The sequence below is a fragment of the Dreissena polymorpha genome, chromosome 2 (assembly GCF_020536995.1).
Source record: "Dreissena polymorpha isolate Duluth1 chromosome 2, UMN_Dpol_1.0, whole genome shotgun sequence".
NCBI classification, from domain to species: domain Eukaryota; kingdom Metazoa; phylum Mollusca; class Bivalvia; order Myida; family Dreissenidae; genus Dreissena; species Dreissena polymorpha.
The window spans coordinates 116,965,779-116,989,947 of NC_068356.1; the positions used below are offsets into that span (position 1 = coordinate 116,965,779).

Below are 24,169 nucleotides of genomic sequence, written 5' to 3' on the forward strand. Positions count from 1 at the left end.
TGCCACAAGTTGGCATTCTTTGTGTTGTATACAAACAGTAGTTCCATATAGGGGAGTGAATTGACATCTCACTGACTAAGCCAGCTTTTGGAAAACTCAAATTTACTGACCCATTTATAATCCTTGCCAAATCACAAACTGTATCGATCGTTATTTTTAAAAAGTAACGATTGTTGGTGATTAAAATTGGTCACTGTTGTTTGTACAGAGGAGATAAGTTTGTTTTTCCACACGAATAGGGATATACCTATTAAAATGAGGTCTTGCAACAAAATATTATCTTATAATTGCTTGGCAATTTATGGAGACAGCTTAACTTTCCTTTACACAAGTGAGCAAAATAAATGTTCCTTAACTCTGAAGACAAGATGATAAAACACAGACGTTACCACTTGTGAACAACAGACCAATACATAATAAAGATAGTTTATTTCTAGTATTTCATGTACAAGTTAAAGCAGCTTTACACTGCTAGACTGACAAATCAACTTTGAAGGAAACAGCGCATCTAGTCTAAATCTTCAAAAACAATAAGTTAAAATATATGACCTGTATTCTAAGAACATCTTGCTCAGTGTATTGTTTTAATTTTTCTCTTACCCAAATCATGACAATACACATGTATATGTTTTATGTCAATCACAAAAAATGTTTGTTTATATGCACAGGTGTCCAGCACCTATTGTGAAATGTTTTACCTGAAAGCTTTTACCATTATTCAAAAACATAAATACCATATTACATGAACATGTTTAATAGCATCAATATTAATTCCATCAAAACGTGTATGTCAAAGGAATAAAAGTACAGCAATATTGGTTAAACCTGAGCTTAAAATTTAAAAAGAAGATTTTCAACATAATTTCCCATCATACTTGATATATTAAATTGAAAGATAATTTATTTAAACAACAATTCCTTTTTCAGAAGTATATATTTGTTGTGTGTATAAATTTTAATTATTTCAATTTTAATTATTTTATTGTCATGTCAGAGAAACTGCAATACTTTTCCTTACTTTGAAAACTTTATGCACAAAGCCACTGTATCAATTAAACAATTGATCAAGACACTTATTTTACAAGAACACTAGTCTGTGTAACAATGTTAATCAATTGAATAACTAATTAACCTCCAACACATTTATTTAGGCTATTTGTACGGCATAAAACAAATACAAAATTTAGAATAAAACAAATACAAAATTTTAAAATAAGTTATAAAGTGAATGAGTATATACAATATGATAACATATGACTGGCCATTCCCTGACTAAATCAAACGATCCTTTCTGTGACAACTATTGCTTACATAACTGACATTACTTTCTTACGAAACACCAGAAAACAAATTCATTTTTGATGCTTGTGTAAACATAACTCAAGGTGTGTATATTGTATAAGAAAGATTGTCATTCTTCCACAATTATTAAAACTTGATTAATTTTCTTTCAAAAATCACAGTAAAAAACATCAATTGAAATTATTGATAAATAAGTTTAATTTGATTCAATTGAAGTACTTAAAAAAATGATCACCATGTTACATTTCCTAAACAAACATATAGTTATTTAACTATACCTTTACAATTTTACAAGTGTGTGACTGCTTAAGCAAAGCAGGTGCATAACGGGTGCCAACGCTCCGCTGTGGGTGCAGTTTGGAATAAATGAAAGCTTGTCAGAAGAATATTAGCTGTCAGTGACCTTGACATTTGACCTAGTGACCCAAAAATGGTAGTGGCGTGTAGAACTCATCAAGGTGCAGATACATATGAAGTTTCAATGTTGTAAGTGGAAGCACTTTGATTTTAGAGCCAATGTTAAGGTTTTAGCACGACGCATACGGCAGATGCCTGACAATGTGCTGGCTATGACAATACCTCGGGTTTTCTCCGAAAACAGCCGAGCTAAACACACATAAACACACATCTTCAGATAATATCAGCACAAGTCACACCATTATGTGTTCAAAATATGCCATGTCCCAGCCATGTATCACAAATGAGTTTGTGCCCCTTTTGACAGCACCAATGAAGACAAGGATTTTTTTTTAAATTTATGTAGTTGCAATGATCTATAATACATATTTATTAAAATTCACTGTGAACAATATACACATACAATGTTTACATTGTTATGAACCTATAATTTGTACATTTGAAATACTGATCTCTCAAAGTGACACTGATCACAGAAATAACTAATTTAAGAATAATTACAAAATCAATATCAAGTTTACACTGTGCATTTCGGTGATCAAGACTGATCAGTGTCTCGTGGAAGCTTACTTCGCTTGAGCAGCCTTCTTTCTGCGTGCATTCAGCATGTCATAAAATGGATTTTCACTAATACATGATCTGAAATAAAAAAAAACATTCTTAAACATGTATAACACAAAAAACTAAAACAAGGGACAAAATTGTCACAAAACCAGGTTTTCATTGTGAAAAAAAAATCTGATAAAGGGAGAAAACTCAAACTGAACTTTTGAAATGACCAAAAAAAATTAACCCCCTTTGTAAGTTTTTTTTTTTTTTTTAAATCTATTTTTAGTCGTGGCGACCTTGACATTGGAGATATTGACGTGATTCTTTCGTGGGACACACCGTCCCATGATGGTGAACAAATGTGCCAAATGATTTTAAAATCTCACAATGAATGACATAGTTATGGCCAGGACAAGCTCATTTATGGCCATTTTTGACCTTTGAACTCAAAGTGTGACCTTGACCTTGGAGATATCGACGTAATTATTTCGCGCGACACACCGTCCAATGATGGTGAACAAATGTGCCAAATGATTTCAAAATCTGACGATGAACGACATAGTTATGGCTCGGACAAGCTCATTTATGGCCATTTTTGACCTTTGAACTCAAAGTGTGACCTTGACCTTGGAGATATTGACGTAATTATTTCGCGCGACACACCGTCCAATGATGGTGAACAAATGTGCCAAATGATTTTAAAATCTGACAATGAACGACATAGTTATGGCCCGGACAAGCTTATTCAGCCAGCCCGCCAGCCAGCCAGCCCGCCAGCCAGCCAGCCCGCATTCGCCAATCTAATAACCAGTTTTTTCCTTCGGAAAACCTGGTTAACAAACTAGACTAATTTAACAGCACTGTTAATACATTAAATTGAAAATTACTGTCAGAAATGTTTTATTAATATATATTTCATGACAGTAGAAAATGTTTCAGGACAAAACAACATAATAAATAGAAAATATACACATTTTCATGTAAAAATACAAATATCCTAATGAACAAGTTTGAACAAATGTGCAAAATCTTCAGTCAGCCTGTTTTAACATCTTAATTTTTAACTTGAATACAATTCTAAATGTTTAGCATGGGCAAATCGTAATATAATTTATTTTCAAATCTAAAACAATACAATGAGTTGGTGCCATAACTAACCCTTTGGAAAGCATACACAAATACATGCCAATGGTATTAACACTATGAGAAGAGACAATGTTTGTATCATGCTTAACTCTTTCAGTGCTGGAACCGAATTTTGAAGCCCTTTGCAAACAGTTTGGATCCAGATGAGACACCACAGAGCCTGGCATCTCATCAGGATCCAAACTGTTTGCTATTCTGATAGTTTTCTTTGAAAAAAAATGAAGAAAATGCTAATTTTAGAAATTCAGCAGACGACATTTTAGCAGACGACAAATTTCCCAGCATGCAGATGGTTAAAAAGGTATCATTCACTGCTGATTTCCCAGACATAACTTACTTGATGCATTTGATCCACTCCTCCTTCTCCTCAGCTGTTGCCGCAGACATTTTGTACACATTGTGCTTCCCTGCAGGTACAACAAAACACTTGATAATTGATGCTTTCCCACAAGTAACGAGCATTTCACAAATAATGATAAAGTTATTCAAGTCCATTCAGTCTTAACTTGCCAGCTTAATAATTTAATAAGTACCGAATACAATATTGATCTTTATTAAAAAGAGAAGATTTCATCCCAAAAGAAACTAAGTCTGAACATTTCCAGAAAAGATTTTTAGAAAAAACAAAAATGTTATATTCAAAGTGGAACACAAACCTTCAACAACCTTTCCTTCCTTATCAACCTTGCAAGCCTTGATGATGTTTTCCTGCTGTGCGTACAGCTCAAAGCAGTGAGACTTGGACTTGTCGTTGGACACACGCACCTGGATGTTCTCCAGAGGGATGATGCCTTTCGGCTCCTTGTCCTGCAGTACACAATCACAGGCATGAGGAGAGATATACAGTACACAATCACAGGCATGAGGAGAGATATACATGAGTCCTGCAGTGCACAATCACGGGCATGAGGAGAGATATACATGAGTCCTGCAGTACACAATCACAGGCATGAGGAGAGATATACATGAGTCCTGCAGTACACAATCACAGGCATGAGGAGAGATATACATGAGTCCTGCAGTACACAATCACAGGCATGAGGAGAGATATACATGAGTCATGCAGTACACAATCACAGGCATAAGGAGAGATATACATGAGTCATGCTCTGGGAAAGCAGGGTTTAATGCTTGTGTCTAAAGTGCTGTCCCAGATTAGCCTGTGCAGTCTGTGTCGTCCCTGATTGGCCTTTGCGGACTTCACAGGCTAATTTGGGGTGACACTTAGCATAATGCATTAAGCCCACTTTTTCAAAAACGAGGCTCATATATAAACACCATCCGCAAATGGAGTGAGAGATACAAGGTACCAAATGTTAAATAAAGGTACATAATGTTGACTAGGAGAGTATTGACCACTAACTTAACAAAGAAGTCTTAAAACTGTGCATGTAGTGCAGCAAATAGGGCCTATAGGCCTCCAGGTCAATAGGCTGGGGCATTGAAATGTATGTTATATTCTTGGCCATCTCATTGACAACATCTAAGTGTGGGGATTATGCAGGGATGGAAATCAATAGTTGCCCACTTGACTAATTTTTAAGCCGGGCGATTGAATTTGAAAAGCCGGTAGTCCATTGGGGCTAAAAGCTTTTTGAACAAGAGATGTGTTTGTCAGAAACACAAAGCCCCCTCTTGCACCGCTTTGAAGCCATAAATTTGACCTTTGACCTTGAAGGATGACATTGACCTTTCACCACTCAAAATGTGCAGCTCCGTGAGATACACATGCATGCCAAATATCAAGTTGCTATCTTCAATATTAAACAAGGGCTGTTTGTAAAACATGCATGCCCCCATATGGGCTGTCCGTTGTAGTGGCAGCCATCGTGTAAATACGTTTTTTGTCACTGTGACCTTGACCTTTGACCTAGTGACCTGAAAATCAATAGGGGTCATCTGCGAGTCACGATCAATGGACCTATGAAGTGTCATGATCCTAGGCAAAAGCGTTCTTGAGTTATCATCCGAAAATCATTTTACTATTTCGGGTCACCGTGACCTTGACCTTTGACCTCAAAATCAATAGGGGTCATCTGCGAGTCATGATCAATCTACCTGTGAAGGTTCATGATCCTAGGCATATGCGTTCTTGAGTTATCATCCGAAAACCATTTTACTATTTCGGGTCATCGTGACCTTGACCTTTGACCTAGTGACCTCAAAATCAATAGGGGTCATCTGCGAGTCATGATCAATCTACCCATGAAGTTTCATGATCCTAGGCGTATGCGTTCTTGAGTTATCATCCAGAAACCATTTTACTATTTCGGGTCACTGTGACCTTGACCTTTGACCTAGTGACCTCAAAATCAATAGGGGTCATCTGCGAGACATGATCAATGTACCTATGAAGTTTCATGATCCTAGGCCCAAGCGTTCTTGAGTTATCGTCTGACAACCTGGTGGACGGACTGACCGACAGACCGACATGAGCAAAGCAATATACCCCCTCTTCTTCGAAGGGGGGCATAAAAAGTTATCAAACTTTAACCAAGGTTAAAGTTTTGGGACACACACATACAATGACATAAAAGACAGGCAAAAAACAATATACCCCTGATCTTTCGAACAGGGGGCATAAAAAGCTGTTTTTAACAATCGATATATTTTGCGGTATTCATCAAGACCTTTACCCCTCTTGCGTGAAACGGTCACAACCCAATTATATTGCGTCTTACAAAACATCGAATACACATAAAAAGAATCAACCAATGACGTCAAAGTGTCAAATGCTGTATAAAGTTATTTCCAAAATTGCTGCACCCAAGGCATTACAAAGTTTCAACTTGGATGGCTGGAAAGTAGGCCATGGTTAACAAATAATGAGAGCGGTATGCAGTGTAAATAAATGTGTTTCACAAAGAATGCAATATTCTTTTGTGATAGTTTGCTCCTCGTGGAAACTTGACAGCATTAAATATTATGAACAGTCTGATGGGCCTGTTTAGCTTTGCTGAAATTGCTGACAACTAAACTATCAGCTCATAAGTAATAAGTGTAAACAATGTAAAAATGTGTATAAAGCGTTAGAAAGGCTCTGGGCTCATTGATTTGTTTGCTGGGCAACCTAATTTCAGGAGTTTCCATTATGTACAACAAAGTTACAAATCCGAACAAGAAATGTCCCACACAAACAAACAAAATGACACAGGGCTGACTCCATATGTCCTTCCGCCCTTATCATGGACGAGGTTTTCAAATGCAATAATGCCAGCTCTCAGACTAAGTAAATGCTATAAATCCCTATGCATCCTTAATTCATTGTTACCGTAGTAAACTGGAAGTAGTAAAGGCAGTTGTCGTTGAGGATGAACCATCGCCTCTTCCAGCTACGGTATCGGCCGCCTGTAACAGAGAGGAAAGGTGAGCATGAGGCAGTGTGGCTCATCTAGTGAATTTTGTAGTTATATTGATACAATATATTTAAACAGTGATGGTGAGAACATGAAGAGAGTTATACAGAATAAATATAACCTTAATGATACATGTACATTCAAATTAAAAGGAATGCAAGCACAATTAATTTTTTCTATGACTTTTTTTGGCCCAAATTTGAAAGAAACAAGATGTGTTTGTGAAACACAATGTCCCCCTATATGATGCTTGACCTTGTAGGATGACCTTGACCTTGACCCTTCACCACTCAAAATGTGCAGCTCCTTGAGATACACACGCATTTCAAATATAAAATTGCTAGCTTCAATATTGCAGAAGTGACATTACATGCACAATTTTGACCCATATATTTGACCTTGAAGGATGACCTTGACCTTTCACCACTCAAAATGTGCAGCTCCATGAGATAACACATGCATGCCAAATATCAAGTTGCTATCTTCAATATTGCAAAAGTTATCATAAAATAAGCGATTTGGGCCACATATATTTGACCTCTGACCTTGAAGGATGACCTTGACCTTTCACCACTCAAAATGTGCAGCTCCATGAGATACACATGCATGCCAAATATCAAGTTGCTATCTTCAATATTGCAAAAGTATTCATAAAATAAGCGATTTGGGTCACATATATTTGACCTCTGACCTTGAAGGATGACCTTGACCTTCCACCACTCAAAATGTGCAGCTCCATGAGATACACATGCATGCCAAATATCAAGTTGCTATCTTCAATATTGCAAAAGTTATTGCAAAATGTTAAAGTTGGCGCAAACCAACCAACAGACCAACAGACCAACGGACCAACAGACCAACAGACAGGGCAAAAACAATATGTCCCCCACTACTATAGTGGGGGACATAAAAAGCTCACCTGACTAACCAAATACAATCCCAACCCAGTTTTCATCAAGATAAACATTCTGACCAAATTTCATAAAGATTGGATGAAAACTGTGACCTCTATTGTCTACAAAAGGTTTTTCTTATATTTGACCTATTGACCTAGTTTTTGAACCCAGGTGACCCAAATACAATCCCAAACCAGATTTCATCAAGACAAACATTCTGACCAAATTTCATGAAAATTGGATGAAAACTGTGACCTCTATTGTCTACACAAGGTTTTTCTATTATTTGACCTAGTGACCTAGTTTTTGACCCCAGATGACCCAAATACAATCCCAGCCTAGATTTCATCAAGATCAACATTCTGACCAAATTTCATAAAGATTGGATGAAAACTGTGACATCTATTGTCTATACACGTTTTTTCTATGATTTGACCTAGTGACCTAGTTTTTGACCACATATGATTCAAATACAATCCTGACCCAGATTTCATCAAGATAAACAATCTGACAAAATTTCATAAAGATTGGATGAAAACTGCGACCTCTATTGTCTACACAAGGTTTTTCTATTAGTTGACCTAGTTTTTGACCTAGTGACCTAGTTTTTGACACCAGATGACCCAAATACATCCCCAAACCAGATTTCATCAAGATAAACATTCTGACCAAATTTCATAAAGATTGGATGAAAACTGCGACCTCTATTGTCTACACAAGGTTTTTCAATTATTTTACCTAGTTTTTGACCTAGTGACCTAGTTTTTGACCATAAATGACCCAAATACAATCCCAACCCAGACTTCATCAAGATAAACATTCTGACCAAATTTCATAAACATTGGATAAAAGCTGTGACCTCTACTGTCTACACAAACAAATTGTTGATGATTTTTCAATTATTTGACCTAGTGACCTAGTTTTTGACCCCAGATGACCCAAATACAATCGCAAACCAGATTTCATCAAGATAAACATTCTGAATAAATTTCATAAAGATTGGATGAAAACTGCGACCTCTACTGTTTACACAAGGTTTTTCTATTATTTGACCTTTTATGTGACCTAGTTTTTGACCTAGTGACCTAGTTTTTGACCCCAGATGACCATAATACAATCCCAACCCAGATTTCATCAAGATAAACATTCTGACCAAATTTCATAAAGATTGGATGAAAACTGTGACCTCTACTGTCTACACAAACAAATTGTTGACGGACGGACGCACACACAACGGATGCCGGACATCACACTGTCACATAAGCTCACCATGTCACTTCATGACAGGTGAACTTAAAACAACATGTAAAATTGTCATATAAAAAAAGACTGCAACCTCTGCAGAAACCATGATATTTTTAAATAAAAAGGTCACCATTTTTATTTATTAATGATTTAACTAAGAGCTGCCTTTAAAACACCCTAACACAGCCCAAACATCACAAAAGTCAATGTTACCCATTGAACAACAAAATTCACCCAAGATATCACACACATGAAAGATTGATAGTGTTGTACCTGCTATCAATTTTCACAGCCTATATATTAGTGCCACTCTAAACCACTGATGCAATGCATAACCTTTACCAAAGACCAAACATAACCTAGTCAAAATATAAGTTATTAAAAATAGTTTCTAAGTATAATTCTGCAAATAGTATTACTCTTTTATAGTATCAGTTAATTGACTAGCAAAATGATACAATCCATAATCTCAATAATTTATATTTTTGCTTCTTTTTTGTGCAAGCGGACATGCTCTAAACTATTTTGATAAGTTGAAAGAGGAAATGAATTGATGGTATTACACTTGTGTAGAGTATAAAGGACCTAAATTTAAAGGAAGTAAGAATTTCAAGTTGATTAACGAAGAATGCATAGTCTCAACTACTAAGAATTTTGGATATGTTTGTATAAAGTTTAACTACTGGGAACTGAGGAAAAAGGAATCTTTAGATATTGCTGCAAATGGGGGCAAGGAAAATCCCATGATATCACAAACTATTAACTAGTTTGTCAAGTATCATAGGTCTAGAACTTGAGATAAAAGACACCAAGAAAAAGTTTGGATTTTCTAGATTACACGATGTCAATGTACATCATATACAAGTCCAGCTGAAATTTGGACTATTTTATTACATGTACATGGCAATAAACTGATAAAATATCATTTTAATCACTAGACATTTGGGAGACTCTTATATGTAATAATACATAGGACATAAAAATATATTATTGATTGGAAATACAGAAACTTATTAACTGACTACTCACTGTTGTTGAATATGACAACATTGGTGAAGTAGAAAATATCATAATAAAAAAGCCTCACAAATAGATCAGTTTTCCAGATCAATACTGGTTTCCAGCAGAGTAAGACTTTACATCTTACAATTAATTAATTTAATTGACAGTTATTTATAACATATAAATAATAAAGATGTAACATAAGTGATTTTCAAAAGTATATATTCAAGTATACAACAGTTTCATTGTGTAGTTGGTGCTATGGAATAACAAACAACTTAGAAGACTTACTGAGTGTACAATAATGGAAGTGTTCCTACATAAACCATTTAAGCACAGCAAACTACAACAGTTCAAACAATACCAGAATAATGAACAGTTTGAAATCCATGCTTGGCTAGCTTACAAATCTTGCACCTGCAGCACTAACAAACTGTTGATACTTGGCAGAAAAACTGTGACCCTGCTAGACCATGCATCTCAACAGCACTGCAACTTATGTTAAATTATTATTAAATACCTGACTTTATAATACTCTTTTGAATATGACACAGGCACTTAAATAGAATATCTTTCTAAAATGTTCTACAGTTTTTACATTTGTATATGTTAAACTAAGTTTGACATTTTTAGAAAATTATGCATAAGTGTTTCAAAACCAGCTGTTTTATTTTAAGCAAATTTTTCACACAAAGAGCTTAAAAGGATGACTAATCATAAATGATAATACAATTGTTAAAACATTGTGTACATAAAGATAAGATCTAAATGTTTTTTATGGTTCTTCATCCTTTTCTAGTTAAATGGTATATTTTATCTCACCATTCTACAAGGTTTCTTTGTTTGGAAATATGCATTAAGGAAAACAGGTGCATTAAACTGCAATTGAAGCCGTGCCATGTGAGCTTTCCTAGCAGGGTCAGGAAATATGCACATCTGCCATTCTACAAGGAGTACATACTGATTAAGGAAATGCTAGGGTATATTCTGCATTATACACTGTTAAAGGCAATGGTATATGCATATATTGTACTTGCAAGATTAGCCATTACTTCCATGCAAGAATGAGGATCCATATCTATGTTATTAACTACTTAGGGCCGCATAGTTATACACTGACTGTTTATCATGAATGATATGCAGGTTTATGCATGATTGATTTTAACATTACATGAATATATACAATGCAGTCACCAAATCAAACATGAATGTCACCAAGAGGGCAACAAGTGTCTCACCTAAGACCTCAAGGAACTGAACTGTTCTGAGCAAGTGGTGTTTCACAATAGAAAACTGAAACAACACCTGACTTTGCCCAGATATTATTGGGACAAATGTTTTGATCAATTTTCATAAAGAATGGATTATAAATATTGCCTCGAGCTTGCTCACAAGCTTTTTTTCTTTTGTTTGAACTTGTTTCTGACTTTACATGATCCAGTTTCTGACTAAGCTTAGATTAATAAAAATCAGGAAATATATGTGACCTTAACAGTGACCTTGTTTTTGGGACAAATGTTCTTACCATGAAGATGCAGCAGTAAATGTGGCCTACAGAGTGTTTACACGTGTTTCATGTCCTCGTATACAAGCCCTGCCATCACAAGAAAATCCTACCAGATTTGTTAGGATTTTTTTGTTTGTTTAAGTATTATATTATAAAGATAAGTAGTATCATTTTCTTCAATATTTAAAAAATAGTGTATAATTTAGGTTCATAATAACAAAGTCAATTACCAAAATTAAAAAAGCAAGAATAACAACGGGAAAATTATTGCACCATGTTGCTCGGCTATCATTATGTGGTTAGTTATGAAGGCAGGGATTTGATCCAGCTATGCTGGTTCAAGTCATATTACTACGTTGATGTTGGCTTTTTATTTGATTTTACCTAGTTTTTTTTACCTCACATGACGGTTGACCATGTTTCAAACTCGGCTTAGAGGTTTGAATGGGCCAAATTTTCTGAACATGTTTCAGTAAGATTGGGCAATAAATAAATAAGCTAGATTGTTAACAGGTGAAAAGCTGACAATGCAAGACCAACAAAGGACACAAGTTGATCACAAAAGCTCCCCACAAGCACATTGTGCCGAGCTAAAAATATTGATGTCAGATTTGTTCAGGCAACCTGCACAAATCATTCTGCAATTATTAGGTAAAAATGGCTTTTGCTGCTCAATGCTTTCAAAATGTACCTGATGTCCCTGCTATATAAGGAATATGGGGGGAGGGGGCCTTGAAAATATGCAGTGTCATAATACGAAAAGTGTAAAAAAGGACTAAAACAGCAAAATATACCCCAGTAGAGGCAAGATGATATAGCTTTCGCTTTACTTACTAGCAAAATACTGTGCAATATAAGTGATGACAATCATGAAATAAGCAAAATTCAGCCAACCAAGCATAGAACTCTTGTTAAAAGATGATTTGGAATAACGTACCAAATTTAGTGACCCCTGTCAAATATATGTACATACATCACATACAAAGATACACAATATTATGTTTCATATATTCATTATTAATATTTACAATCAAGTCTAATGTTTACAGAGCAATAACACATTTCATTAAAATCAAGTGAAAACATATTCTTGTTATTTATACAATATCGACATGTTCAAGATAACAACAACACAGCTGTTTATATCACTGAATACACTCTCAAAAGAAACTCTAAATATAATAAACTTTTGCATGCAGTCACTGTTGCATGCAGTCATAATGCATGAGGAAATGCTGGTCACTATTAAAAATGATGATTCAACCAAACAGAATAAGAACTTAATTTCAAACAGGATCTACAGGTTAAATGATTTCTAAAATAAATTCTAAGGAAAAAAAATAAATCAGCAATTTATAAAAACTTAAGCATAAAATAAAACTTTCAGACTAAATAATCATGTTTAAATCATTAATTTTTATATCGACAATTGTTACTATAATGGTGATCACATTAAATCACATCACATCCATTCAGGTATAAAAGCTTTAAATCCAGGGTTGTTGATTAGATGAAATGTGTCATATTGGATTAAAAAACAATTTGGACTTTCTGAATTAGTCTTATTCCCCAAAGTAAGTCAATGTCAACGTTAAAATGAGGTCAGGTGATGTGAGTGAGGTGATAATGTTCACATACATCATCCATGCAGGTGTAATAGCTTTGTATGCAGAATTATATATCTTAGCTGAAATGTGTTCATTTAAGTTTACCGATTACAGACATACTGACAGACGCAAAAAAAAAATAATAATGGGTGATTGGCTATGTGCCTTCAGGCATTAATAGATGCTGGATGCATAATTGAGACAATTGAAACATATATATTTCATATGTACAGTATGTTTTAAACATTCATCAAGTCAAGTTCCCAAATGCATGTGGAAATTTTCTCCGTATTTTTTTTGAGAATGAAAAATTAAACAAAGTTGAAATGGAACATATATAGCTTATTGCCTTAGCAATTGTCAAATCAGTATTCAACATCTGAAACAACTTCTTATGAAGAATTAACCAATAATTTTAAAAAATTTGGTAAAGATATGACATCATCTGCAAATAAAATGCGCTCTTGATATAAACATTTCAAAATAATGTTTTCTTTCTGTTTCACTTTTAAGATTGTACTGATACTTTTGAATGGATATTTTTATACTGCTTAAACGGAACCCTTCATTTATTGCATTTCATTTAAACATTTTAAAAAAATGTTTACGTGAGACTCTTTATTAACAATCATACAAAAAAAACACACAACACATTATGAAAAAACTAGCAGCACAATTACCAAAGCAGGGAGATGGGACAGCCCTGAAGCTTGCACAGCCATTTTTTGACAATCTGTTTATAAGCTTATGTAAAGCCATGTAAGGCAACTCCTGACGGAGGGAGGAAGCATGTTAGAGTTACCCACCTTGCTTCCACAGCCATCCCTCTTTGTCAGGGTTGAAGAACGTGTGCATGAGATCATTGCCATCGTCCTCTGGAATTTTGAATGGCTCCTTCTTTATACTGTCGTACAGGTTCTACCAAAATAGAAACAAGAACATCATATTTAACGGAACGATTTTCCAATTTTTTGTTCTCGATTCAAAAAGATATTTAACATGGTATACAAACAGGGAAATGTTGAAGCTGAGAATTTTCAAGCTCTCATAAGCACACATGTAACTTTTGAACTCTAAATATGACCTTGACCTTAGAGGTTGGGAGACGGGTGTTCAAAACATATTATCAGTGTGCGAATTTCACTTTTGAAACCACTAGCCCATTCGGGCTACAAGATGGAATTTATCACTAGCCCGAACAAAAGTTTACTAGCCCGAACTGCTCAGTCTGGACCCAGCAAATGATGGACATAAAGTATTACAATTTGGTGTTAATTGTCACATGTATTCATTTTTAGTCTGGTGTCATCTGTCACAGCTAATTTCTGTTTTGATAGTTCCACAGTGTTAAAATGACAGAAATAAGAAAAGGTCAACTAGCCTTTTGTCTAAAATTTGTTATACCGGTAGTACCCAATATTGTCTGCAAAATCTTTATATATGTCCCATCGCTTCCGTTAATGGACGTCCAGGCGTAAATTACGCCCAAAACCTGCAGTTGTACGTCCGTTTAACAAATGGTGAAAGTCACTTGGACGTCCGATAATCCCCATCTGTTTTCTAAGACACGGGACATACAAATCACAACAATTAGTCTGGCCATTCATTCTGTTAACCACGCTCCGCACTTAATTGCCATAAAAGCGACATGAGGTAATAGATCACCCACTGATAAGAGATATTCAAGTATCGAATAATAAAGTCACATTACACAGCCATTATGATGACACAGATGCAACACGAGAAATTCTCTGGTAACTTTCCAGTTGCCAAACTGAGCTGTTCAGCGTTGGTAACGAGAATGCATATAAGGGCAGGTTTAACTGGCGAACATTATTTTTGATTGAGGTCAGTCTTGATGTTGGCGTTTATCGCAGATTGATTTACAAGGAATCACAGTTTTAAAATTTACGTGATATCCATCGGTAATTAAACAGTACATGAAAGAAGGTGTTGGGTATCATCATCACACCTTTTCACCGTTAAACAACTACTTAAACAACAATTGTTCCTTATGAGAAGTTAAATGCAAATGGTGAGCAATTAATTACTTATGGCAAGTTATTTGTGAAAACAATACCCGTTACAAATTCTATGCGGTAGCAATTTAATTTCAGTACAAGTATATTTCATCATGTCCATTTATAGAACTGAATTTCACAATTTTTTTACAGCCACGTGATAATATTTTTAAGTCCCTTTGTACGCATCTGCACCATTCACTATACATGATGCCATGTAAAACCCGTGATTTAATAAGAGCGCGTAATTGTTGATGACAGAGTAAAGTTCCACGCATGAAAAGCGTGCGTTTCAATATAGACCATGCGCCTGGGTAGATCCGCATTTTAAACGCACAGTGTCAAAAAAAAACGTCATTCAAACTCTCGTCATGTCAACATAATCGGGAAGGTGAGGAAACGTGATACAACGCTTAATAAACGCTAGATATGTTTCAAACGATGGATGAAAATAATATTTTTTAGCATTTTTAATTTTCAAAAGTTGGAAAAATCACTAGCCCGATAGGGCTAGTATCTAGGGAAATCCAGAAGCCCGAAACGAGATCAACTAGCTCGAACACTGTATTATGATGATTAACATTTGTTATTTTGAAATCCATCACTATATGGCAAAGTTGTCTTCAAGCTAGATATTTGAATCTCTACATAGTATGTATATTAGAGTAAGTACCGTGAGTAGAACTGGAGACAAGTCGCCGCCGTCATTGATGCCTCTATTCATGGTGATGAACCTGTCCACTGTGGGCTTCTCCTTCACACTGGGGTTGTGGAGGCTTGTGTTCAGCATGATGATGGCAAACGACAGCACGTAGCATGTGTCTGGGGAAGAGATAGGTTTAACACATAGAAAGTGCCATTAATAGAGTGCATACAATATTAGGTAGAACATGTCTGACCATGTTTGGCTAAGCAGATATAATATTAAATTAAATTTGCAAAGTTATTAAGAAATATCTTAACATTTCATTCAAGATGAAGACTAGATCATTTGCATTCATTTAGGAAGATTCCTTAAAAGCCAACAGTCACCAATCTTGATGTTGTGTTAAACAGCTGTGAACATTTCTTATTTTGGGGATTTGTTCTATACCATTGTCCTCGGCATCAAGCAAGTCCATAGACTTCCAAAGATCATAACCAACCTGAGCTTGTGAACATGCCCGGGTTGAGTTCACAGTAGCGCTCTGCAAAGCACTCCATCATACGGTCAATCTTCTGAGCCTCGCCCGGCAGACGGAAACTCCACAGGAACTGCCTGTAAATACATGCCTCTGGTATGCAGTCATAGTCTGGCAGTCTTAGTCTCTAAAACTGCTTGTGTAAGATGAGCAATATCAGTTCTTGGCTTGCCAATCTTGACCTAGTTTTCATAAAGACTCCCTGTGTAAATCTTAGTTGAAAGTGCAGGTTTAAAATGAGCAAAATCCTTTCTTTTCATGCTAATCTTACAATTATCTTCATTACAAATGTTTGATTAAGACTGGCAGTCAGTTCTTTCTTGCCAATCTCACCATAGTCTTAGTTAATACGCCATGTGTAAGATTGGCATAATAAGTTATGTTTTGGCCAATACCATCATACTATGATAGTATTGGCCAAGCAAGAGAACCGCAAATGGGTGCCAACGCTCAGCTGCGGGTGCAGTTTTGAATAAATGAAAGCTTGTAAGAATTTTGTAACCTAGTGACCCAAAAATGGGTGTGGCGTGTAGAACTCTACATCTACATATGAAGTTTCAAAGTTGTAGGTGGAAGCACTTTCATTTTAGAGCCAATGTTAAGGTTTTAGCACGACGCCAACGGCGGACAACTCGACAAGACACGATGAGCTGGCTATGACAATACCTCCGTATTTCTACGAAAACAGCCGAGCTAAAAATTATGCCAATTGCATTTTGCTTAATTAGCACATGCTGTCTTAACCAAGACTATCACAGTCTTGGTTAAGACAGCATGTGCTAATTAAGCAAAATCAGTTCTTTTCTTGTGAATCTATTCTTATAACTAATTGTAAATGTCTGAACATTCTGCACTAACAGTTACCTTTTCTCAAAACAAATTTGTGTAGGGAAATTAAGACTTTAAAAACGTGTTGTTTTTTCAAATTTCTTCATGATATATTGATTTGACTGTTGATAGTTGACCAATAATGAAAATTCAAATACTTGTGAATGTATCTGTAAACTGCAGGGTTGCCATGCCAACTTACCTGAGAGCTTGCACCAGGATCATGTCCGAGAATTCGTGCAGATTGACGAAAGCTTTCAGCACAGCAATGTTGAAGTCAGACCTGCAATATAAGGATATTTTAACGAATCTTGTTTTTGTTGTGTTTTTTTTTAATTATTTAAAGATAAATAATTACCAGACACTAAAACAGACATGCTAACATGAAATTATTTTAAAAAGATTATTTTTTAACAAGAGGGCCTGAAAAGCCCAAAGTCGCTCACCTAAGATAACAAGATATTATTGGGACAAATCTTCTGACCAAGTTTCACGAAGATGGGAAAATAAATGTGGCCTCTAGAGTGTTAACACTCATGGAGCCTTATTTAGTCATATAATGAAAAATGCCCCGCCCCTTGGCGGCCATGTTATTCAAGCAAACGTAACCATTTTCGAACTCATCCAAGATATCATTAAGACAAATCTTCTGACCATATTTCATTAAGATTGGTCAATAAATGTGGCCTCTAGAGTGTTAACAAGGTTTTATTATAGCCATTTAAGGAAAAATGCCCCGCCCCCTGGCGGCCATGTTTTTCAACCAACAGGCATCATTTTCGAACTCGTCCAAGATATTATTGGGATGAATCTTCTGACCAAGTTTCATTAAGATATCATTAAGACATCTTCTGACCATATTTCATCAAGATTGGTCAATAAATGTGGCCTCTAGAGTGTTAACAAGATTTTACAATAGCCATATAAAGCCATATAAGGAAAAATGCCCCACCCCTTGGCAGCCATGTTTTTCAAGCAAAGGTTACCATTTTTTAACTCATCCAAGATATCAGTGGGACAAATCTTCTGAGCAAGTTTCATGAAGATCGGAATATAAATGTGGCCTCTAGAGTGTTAACAAGGTTTTACTAAAGCCATATAAGGAAAAATAGCCCCGCCCCCTGGTGGCCATGTTTTTCAACCAACCGGCATCATTTTCGAACTCGTCTAAGATATTATTGGGATGATTCTTCTGACCAAGTTTCATGAAGATCTGACAATAAATGTGGCCTCTAGAGTGTTAACAAGATTTTACTAAAGCCATATAAGGAAAAATGCCCTGCCCCTTGGCAGCCATGTTTTTCAAGCAAACGTAACCATTTTCTAACTCATCCAAGATATCATTGAAACCAATCTTCTGACCAAATTTCATGAAGATTGGACAATAAATGTGGCATCTAGAAAGTACACAAGGCAAATGTTGACGTCGCACAACGGACAACGCACGACGGAAAAAAGGCGATCACAAAAGCTCACCATGAGCACTTTGTGCTCAGGTGAGCTAAAAAGAGTAGATATTTAAATATTTGGCTAAAAATAATCCCTCTTGGCACCAATATATGATTTTTGCATGTTTTCATTTGAAAATCATTTTCTGTCATTCTCTATGAACAATTTACAGTGTGTCTGTTTTTGAATACACAAGTGTTTTTATATCATATTTATATTCAGAAACAGGAAAGAACATTCACTGAATCTAAATATCATAATATATTTGATAATCAATTATATTTAAATATTAAATGTCTACAAATGACAGTGTACCACATGGCATCATCATAAATTATGTTAAAGGTTATAATTGAATTAGATAAATTTTTAAATGATGCAGGTCATATTGATTTGTAATTAACTGATAACCAATAACTTTTAAAAGACTGAATAGCAAATTGATACATAATATGGAGCTAAAGCACAGAATCTTGAAAACACTGAAATCTGCTTTTATTTTATTTACAATGGAACAATAAATTTACACTATAGATGTTTGACTTTTTTTTTCGATGTATGTGTGTGTGTGTGTTGTTGCTTGTTGCTTTTTTTAGGGGGGGGGGGGGGGGGGGGGGATTTGTGGTTACAAAATGTTTCTCAAAGTGCATCATAGAACATAAGGGTATACTGTACTTTTCTCCCAGATAATCTCCAATGGCGGTCTTGTTGAGTCCCTCGCCCTGGTGAAGGAATTTGGCCACATCTTCAGGCGTCTGTTTCAGCAACTCATTCTGGATCAGGTACTCAATACCCTGGAATTGAGACAGAAAAACCAGGCTAGTGGACAAATTCCAATATTTAAAACCATGGGATATTTAACCTGGTTCTTGCCAGTGACTCTCAGTTTCACCATGCTCATCACTTTGGCCAATTTTGTGGCAAATCATGCCGAAAACAAGAGATGTGTTTGTCAGAAACACAATGCCTCCTACTGCGCCGCTTTGATTAAAAACAAGAGATGTGTTTGTCAGAAACACAATGCCCCCTATTGCGCCACTTTGAAATAAAATTTCAATATATCATTTGCCAGGTTTAGAAATTATCTCCCTTTTAAAGCGTTTAACTTCCCTTGGATTGTATTTTTTTCTTTTGACCTTAAAGGATGACCTTGACCTTTCACCACTCAAAATGTGCAGCTTCATGAGATACACATGCATGACAAATTTCAAGTTGCTATCTTCAATATTCAAAAAGTTATTACCAAACTTTACCAAGGTTAAAGTTTTGGGACACACACACAATGAATGAATGACAGACAGACAGGCAAAAAACAATATGCCCCAGATCTTTCGATCCTGAGGCATAATTTTTTGTTTATTATATCCCTTTACTTCCCTTGTGAAAATGATCCGTACCTGCCAACAATAAATAGAAATTATCTCCCTTAAAAGCTTGTTACTTCCCTTGGATATTTTTTTTACCTTTGACCCTGAAGGATGACCTTGACCTTTCACCACTCAAAATGTGCAGCTCCATGAGATACACATGCATGCCAAATATCAAGTTGCTATCTTCAATATTGCAAAAGTTATGGCCAATGTTTAAGTTTTCGGACGGACACACAGACGGACTGATGGACAGTTCAACTGCTATATGCCACCCTACCGAGGGCATAAAAAGTACGCTCGGTAGAATCTGTATACATTGTACAAAAGCCAGGCTGCATGCAGCATGCTCTCTTAAAATACACTTGGTCTTTGAAATATGCATGTACAATTGGTCTTAAGTTGCTTTGTGAAAACTGTCCCTGAAAGATCTTCAAGTACAGCCCTAATGGTCATGTTAAACAATAAAAATAATAAATGCAATTTCATTAAGTTAACCTCAGTGACTTAAACATTGTTTGGTACTTGGTGTTACATTAGTTAGGAACATGTTGCAATCGCCTAATTGTTAAACTGAGATATGGAGAAAGCTCACTTAACAAATAACCAGAGAAGAGTTTTAAGGCTTGTGCTTATTATGACCAATGTGAGGACCATACAAATGAGCCGATATTTCAAATAGGGCTTGAAAGCCTTGATTCTTGTGCGTTAAGTATTGTCCTAGATAAGCCTTTGCAGTTTACACATGCTTATCAGGGACATGCTTAGCAGGGACAACACTTTTTTCTTGGAACGATTTTTGCTATTCTTTGTGTTTTTATGCAGAAAAATTGTAAGCATTTGGCTTTATATTTCTTTCAAAAGCCATTAACACATATCAACAATATGCCACTGCCTTAAGTTAATCTTATGATGCCAGCCTTCTCACATAATAAAAAGCAACTGATATGTCTGCATTGCTGATGAGAAATCAATACCAATTGTCTGCAATTTTTTATTTTCATTGGGGAGTGATTAACATGAAAATCATTTCCATAAAAAACAAGCGATACATGTTTGCCTGCTGACATGCAAACCATGCTGTTAATATACACAATTCAACAACAAAATAGTAAATTATGCCCCTGTGACCTTGACTATTGATCTCAAATTTGATAGTGGGCCTTCCTTCCTTCAAGATTTATCAGTATATTAATTATATTATCATAGGTTAAAACATTCTCTAAAGAACAAATATATTAAAGAATATATTTAAATAAAGATTGATAAAAGTAGTGCATATAAAAAACCTACAATTTGTTATTTTCACAACATTGATGGCTAAAGGAAAATGAGCAACATAAATGCGATCCCATAATTCCATACAAACAGTTGGCTTGACCTGCCAAAACGAATATTGAATGCTAAGAAAGGATGGTAGAATGTAGCCTCCACGGGATTGAAACCTCGAATGAACTGGCAACAATAAGTGGATGCTGTCTGGGTGAATATGGCCAGAACATCAATGAATGTCCTTCACAGCCATTGCAGAATGAGAGAAATATGGTGCAGAAACTATGCAGCTGTGTGGAGTAGAATACATTCAAGAGCAAATCAAGAAATAGTGCTATATGTTAACACCATTGAAAGCCTGTGTACCAGTAAATAAGATGAAACATTTGTGTACTTATCTTCAAGACGAAGACAGACTTTTAAAGCTTTGAAGCTTTAAGCTGACAAGCCTACAATGTCAATCAGATAACAAAGCATCTCTAGATCTGACTGGCTGGCCAATTAGGTAATTAACAATACAGAACATTAATGACCTTCTAATTAAGCCAGGGCAGGTCAAAATACATGCTCAAGATGCTAACAGCAAGGACACATTTTTTTTGTAATTGGCTGATCATTGTTGTGATTAAAGTAATTGAATTTTCTATCTAAGATATTTAACAGGTTCACTACATCAAAAGTATTGTGTTAGCTGTTCTTAATGATTTGTACAGGTGTGATTAATCCTGGTGTACCCATCTTCTTGCCAGACTGCCACATGTTCAAATGATTATCACCAGGTAAGAGTCATAGCCAGCCACATGGTGTCACAGACAAACTCCCAACATTCTGGTCAAGCAATTTAACACATATTATGGTTCTATGAAAAGCTGCTTTATTAATTCATTGTGGTCTAAATGAAGTAAATATTTCAATATAGACTGTAACCATTTTCCATTCATCTGATAAATCAACTTCAAGATTTCCGAAACATAAAAGAAGGGATTTTTTTATATTAAAAAAAAATTCTGGTAAGAAAACATAAATAGATATTCTATATATCCCACTTTTACAGCGAATTCGGTTGATTAAAGCCCCGTTGATTAAATTTCTGGTATAATCCACAGCACGTGCTACATAGTTAGGCTACGTTGTAAACAAATGTAGTTCCTTGTATATAACAACTAAATGTTATATTGATGTTATAAAACTTTTAGATTTGCAATTCAATATGAATAAAATTGTAATTAATAACACACAACTCTTTGTCACAGAACGATATTCTGATTAAAAAAATGATTTTTTGATCAGCGGTTATTTTAAGAACGCGGAGTAATATACTGACCTTGATTACACTAAAGTCATTATCAAAGTACGACAAACACTCATGAAAACGCGAAATTATCTAGTTAAACTTATTTTGTTTAAATAACAAGGTTAACTGAATAAACAGTGGGATAAATAGAATAACAGGTTAGTGTTGATTATAGATCAGGTTTGTCATGCTTGGCATGAAAATGAAAAAGCACTCGCCAAGGCTCATACTTTTTGTTTTCTAAGCCTCGCATGATAAACATGATCTATAATTAACACTAACCTATTATTTTCTATATAAAATCAGGTTTACTGGTTTCGGTCAACAAAACCAAAGTAAAGTATTCCAACAGTACATTTGCCCGGATTTATTGAAGAGTTTCACTAAGAAAGAACACTTCTCCCTTGTTTTACAGCTTGAAAAATCTCATGAACATTTCCGGTAACAATTATGTCTTAAGTGGTTGTGAATCTACATAAATATTCCTTGAAATTTAATGAGTTGGGAAAATAAGTTCTCGAAGCGTATATGCAGCAATAGAAAAGCATTGTAATGTCATCAGAATATTTTACATTTAATAGTGTTAATATTGTATATGCACTTGCTGCAAAAAAGACTATTCTCATTTTGGGCTCAGAGTAAATGATTCTACAATATGTAACTTAATTTCAGCACTCATGTTGAAAGCAAGTAGCTATTGTCAAATACAAATGTATCCATGGTCCTATGTGATTTCTTGGTGATATAACCCTTCTACAACAGTCATGTATTTTTTCCTAGGCAGAAAATGTGTGTTATGATCTTCAAAAAACAAAAAACAAAGGTGTTCCAAGTTTCCATCAAATCAAGATTGTGGCTATAAATCTGACTTTAAATTTATATATCATTTATCTTTCACCTGATTTATAAATCATGGAGCCAAACTGCTGTTGTACCAGGCTAGTTGTTCCCAATCTAGATCTGGGTCTATAGCATTATGAAGGGCCCAAGACATATCAAGGTTTAACAACTGTGCTGATGATCAGATAGGGTCTTGGATCTTAATCCAAGCTTAAGAAGCCTACAATGTTACCTTCAAGCAGCAGATATGTTTTCTACATTTCATGGATGATGTACAAGAACTTTTTAATGTACTGAAGTGAAATGAAAAATGCTTCATTTAATGGGGCTGGGTGAAAACATGTTACTTTAGTAATAGCTCACTGGAATGTTAAGTGTTATTTATATTTGTGCCATCAGTAGCCAAACTGGCAATGGGCCACTTAAATTTCTATAACGTTAATAGTAACAAGTTAATAAGTCCTGAAAGTATAAGAAAATGCGAAGAATTTGTGATCAAGTTATTGTAATACATTTCTTAATACACTGCAACTCCATTATATTGTGGTTTGCAGGATCCACAGATTGCAATATTTGTATCTGTGGAAATGTTTCCTCTAAATTAAAAACAAGTCATTTATGCTGTATCTCAAGTGCAAAGGTTGTTGAGATAGATCAGTATTGATCTGTGACATTTACAGTTGTTGTTTACCACCTTCTTGTGGGGACTGAGTGTATTTGGCAGCCTGGACACTGATTGTGATTGGCTGATACTATTACAATTCAACAAATGACTGATTGGAATTGATACAATAAGGTTCAAGATGACTTTTCCTAATGCCCGCCATTTAAAATTCTGTTAAAAATGAACGCTTTTTCTATGTAGATGGAATATTTATTAAATTTATTCA

General features: G+C 35.3%; 1 protein-coding gene across 3 annotated transcripts in view; it reads right to left on the bottom strand.

Annotated features, from left to right (window-relative positions):
- Nucleotides 1-414: 414 nt before the first annotated feature.
- Nucleotides 415-24,169, bottom strand: part of LOC127868652 (cytohesin-1-like) — a 61,143-nt gene continuing 37,388 nt past the window's right edge. For 2 of the 3 annotated variants that reach the window (XM_052410586.1, XM_052410588.1), the window contains exons 5-14: nucleotides 19,182-19,300; nucleotides 17,260-17,340; nucleotides 16,194-16,306; nucleotides 15,722-15,870; nucleotides 13,834-13,945; nucleotides 12,358-12,372; nucleotides 6,686-6,762; nucleotides 4,071-4,221; nucleotides 3,752-3,821; nucleotides 415-2,358 (exon numbers count right to left, since the gene is read on the bottom strand). In XM_052410586.1, the coding sequence (XP_052266546.1) occupies nucleotides 2,286-2,358; nucleotides 3,752-3,821; nucleotides 4,071-4,221; nucleotides 6,686-6,762; nucleotides 12,358-12,372; nucleotides 13,834-13,945; nucleotides 15,722-15,870; nucleotides 16,194-16,306; nucleotides 17,260-17,340; nucleotides 19,182-19,300 (960 nt within the window). In that variant the 3' untranslated portion in view covers nucleotides 415-2,285. The remainder of the gene's footprint in view (nucleotides 2,359-3,751; nucleotides 3,822-4,070; nucleotides 4,222-6,685; nucleotides 6,763-12,357; nucleotides 12,373-13,833; nucleotides 13,946-15,721; nucleotides 15,871-16,193; nucleotides 16,307-17,259; nucleotides 17,341-19,181; nucleotides 19,301-24,169) is intronic. The other variant, XM_052410587.1, reaches the window with a different exon arrangement.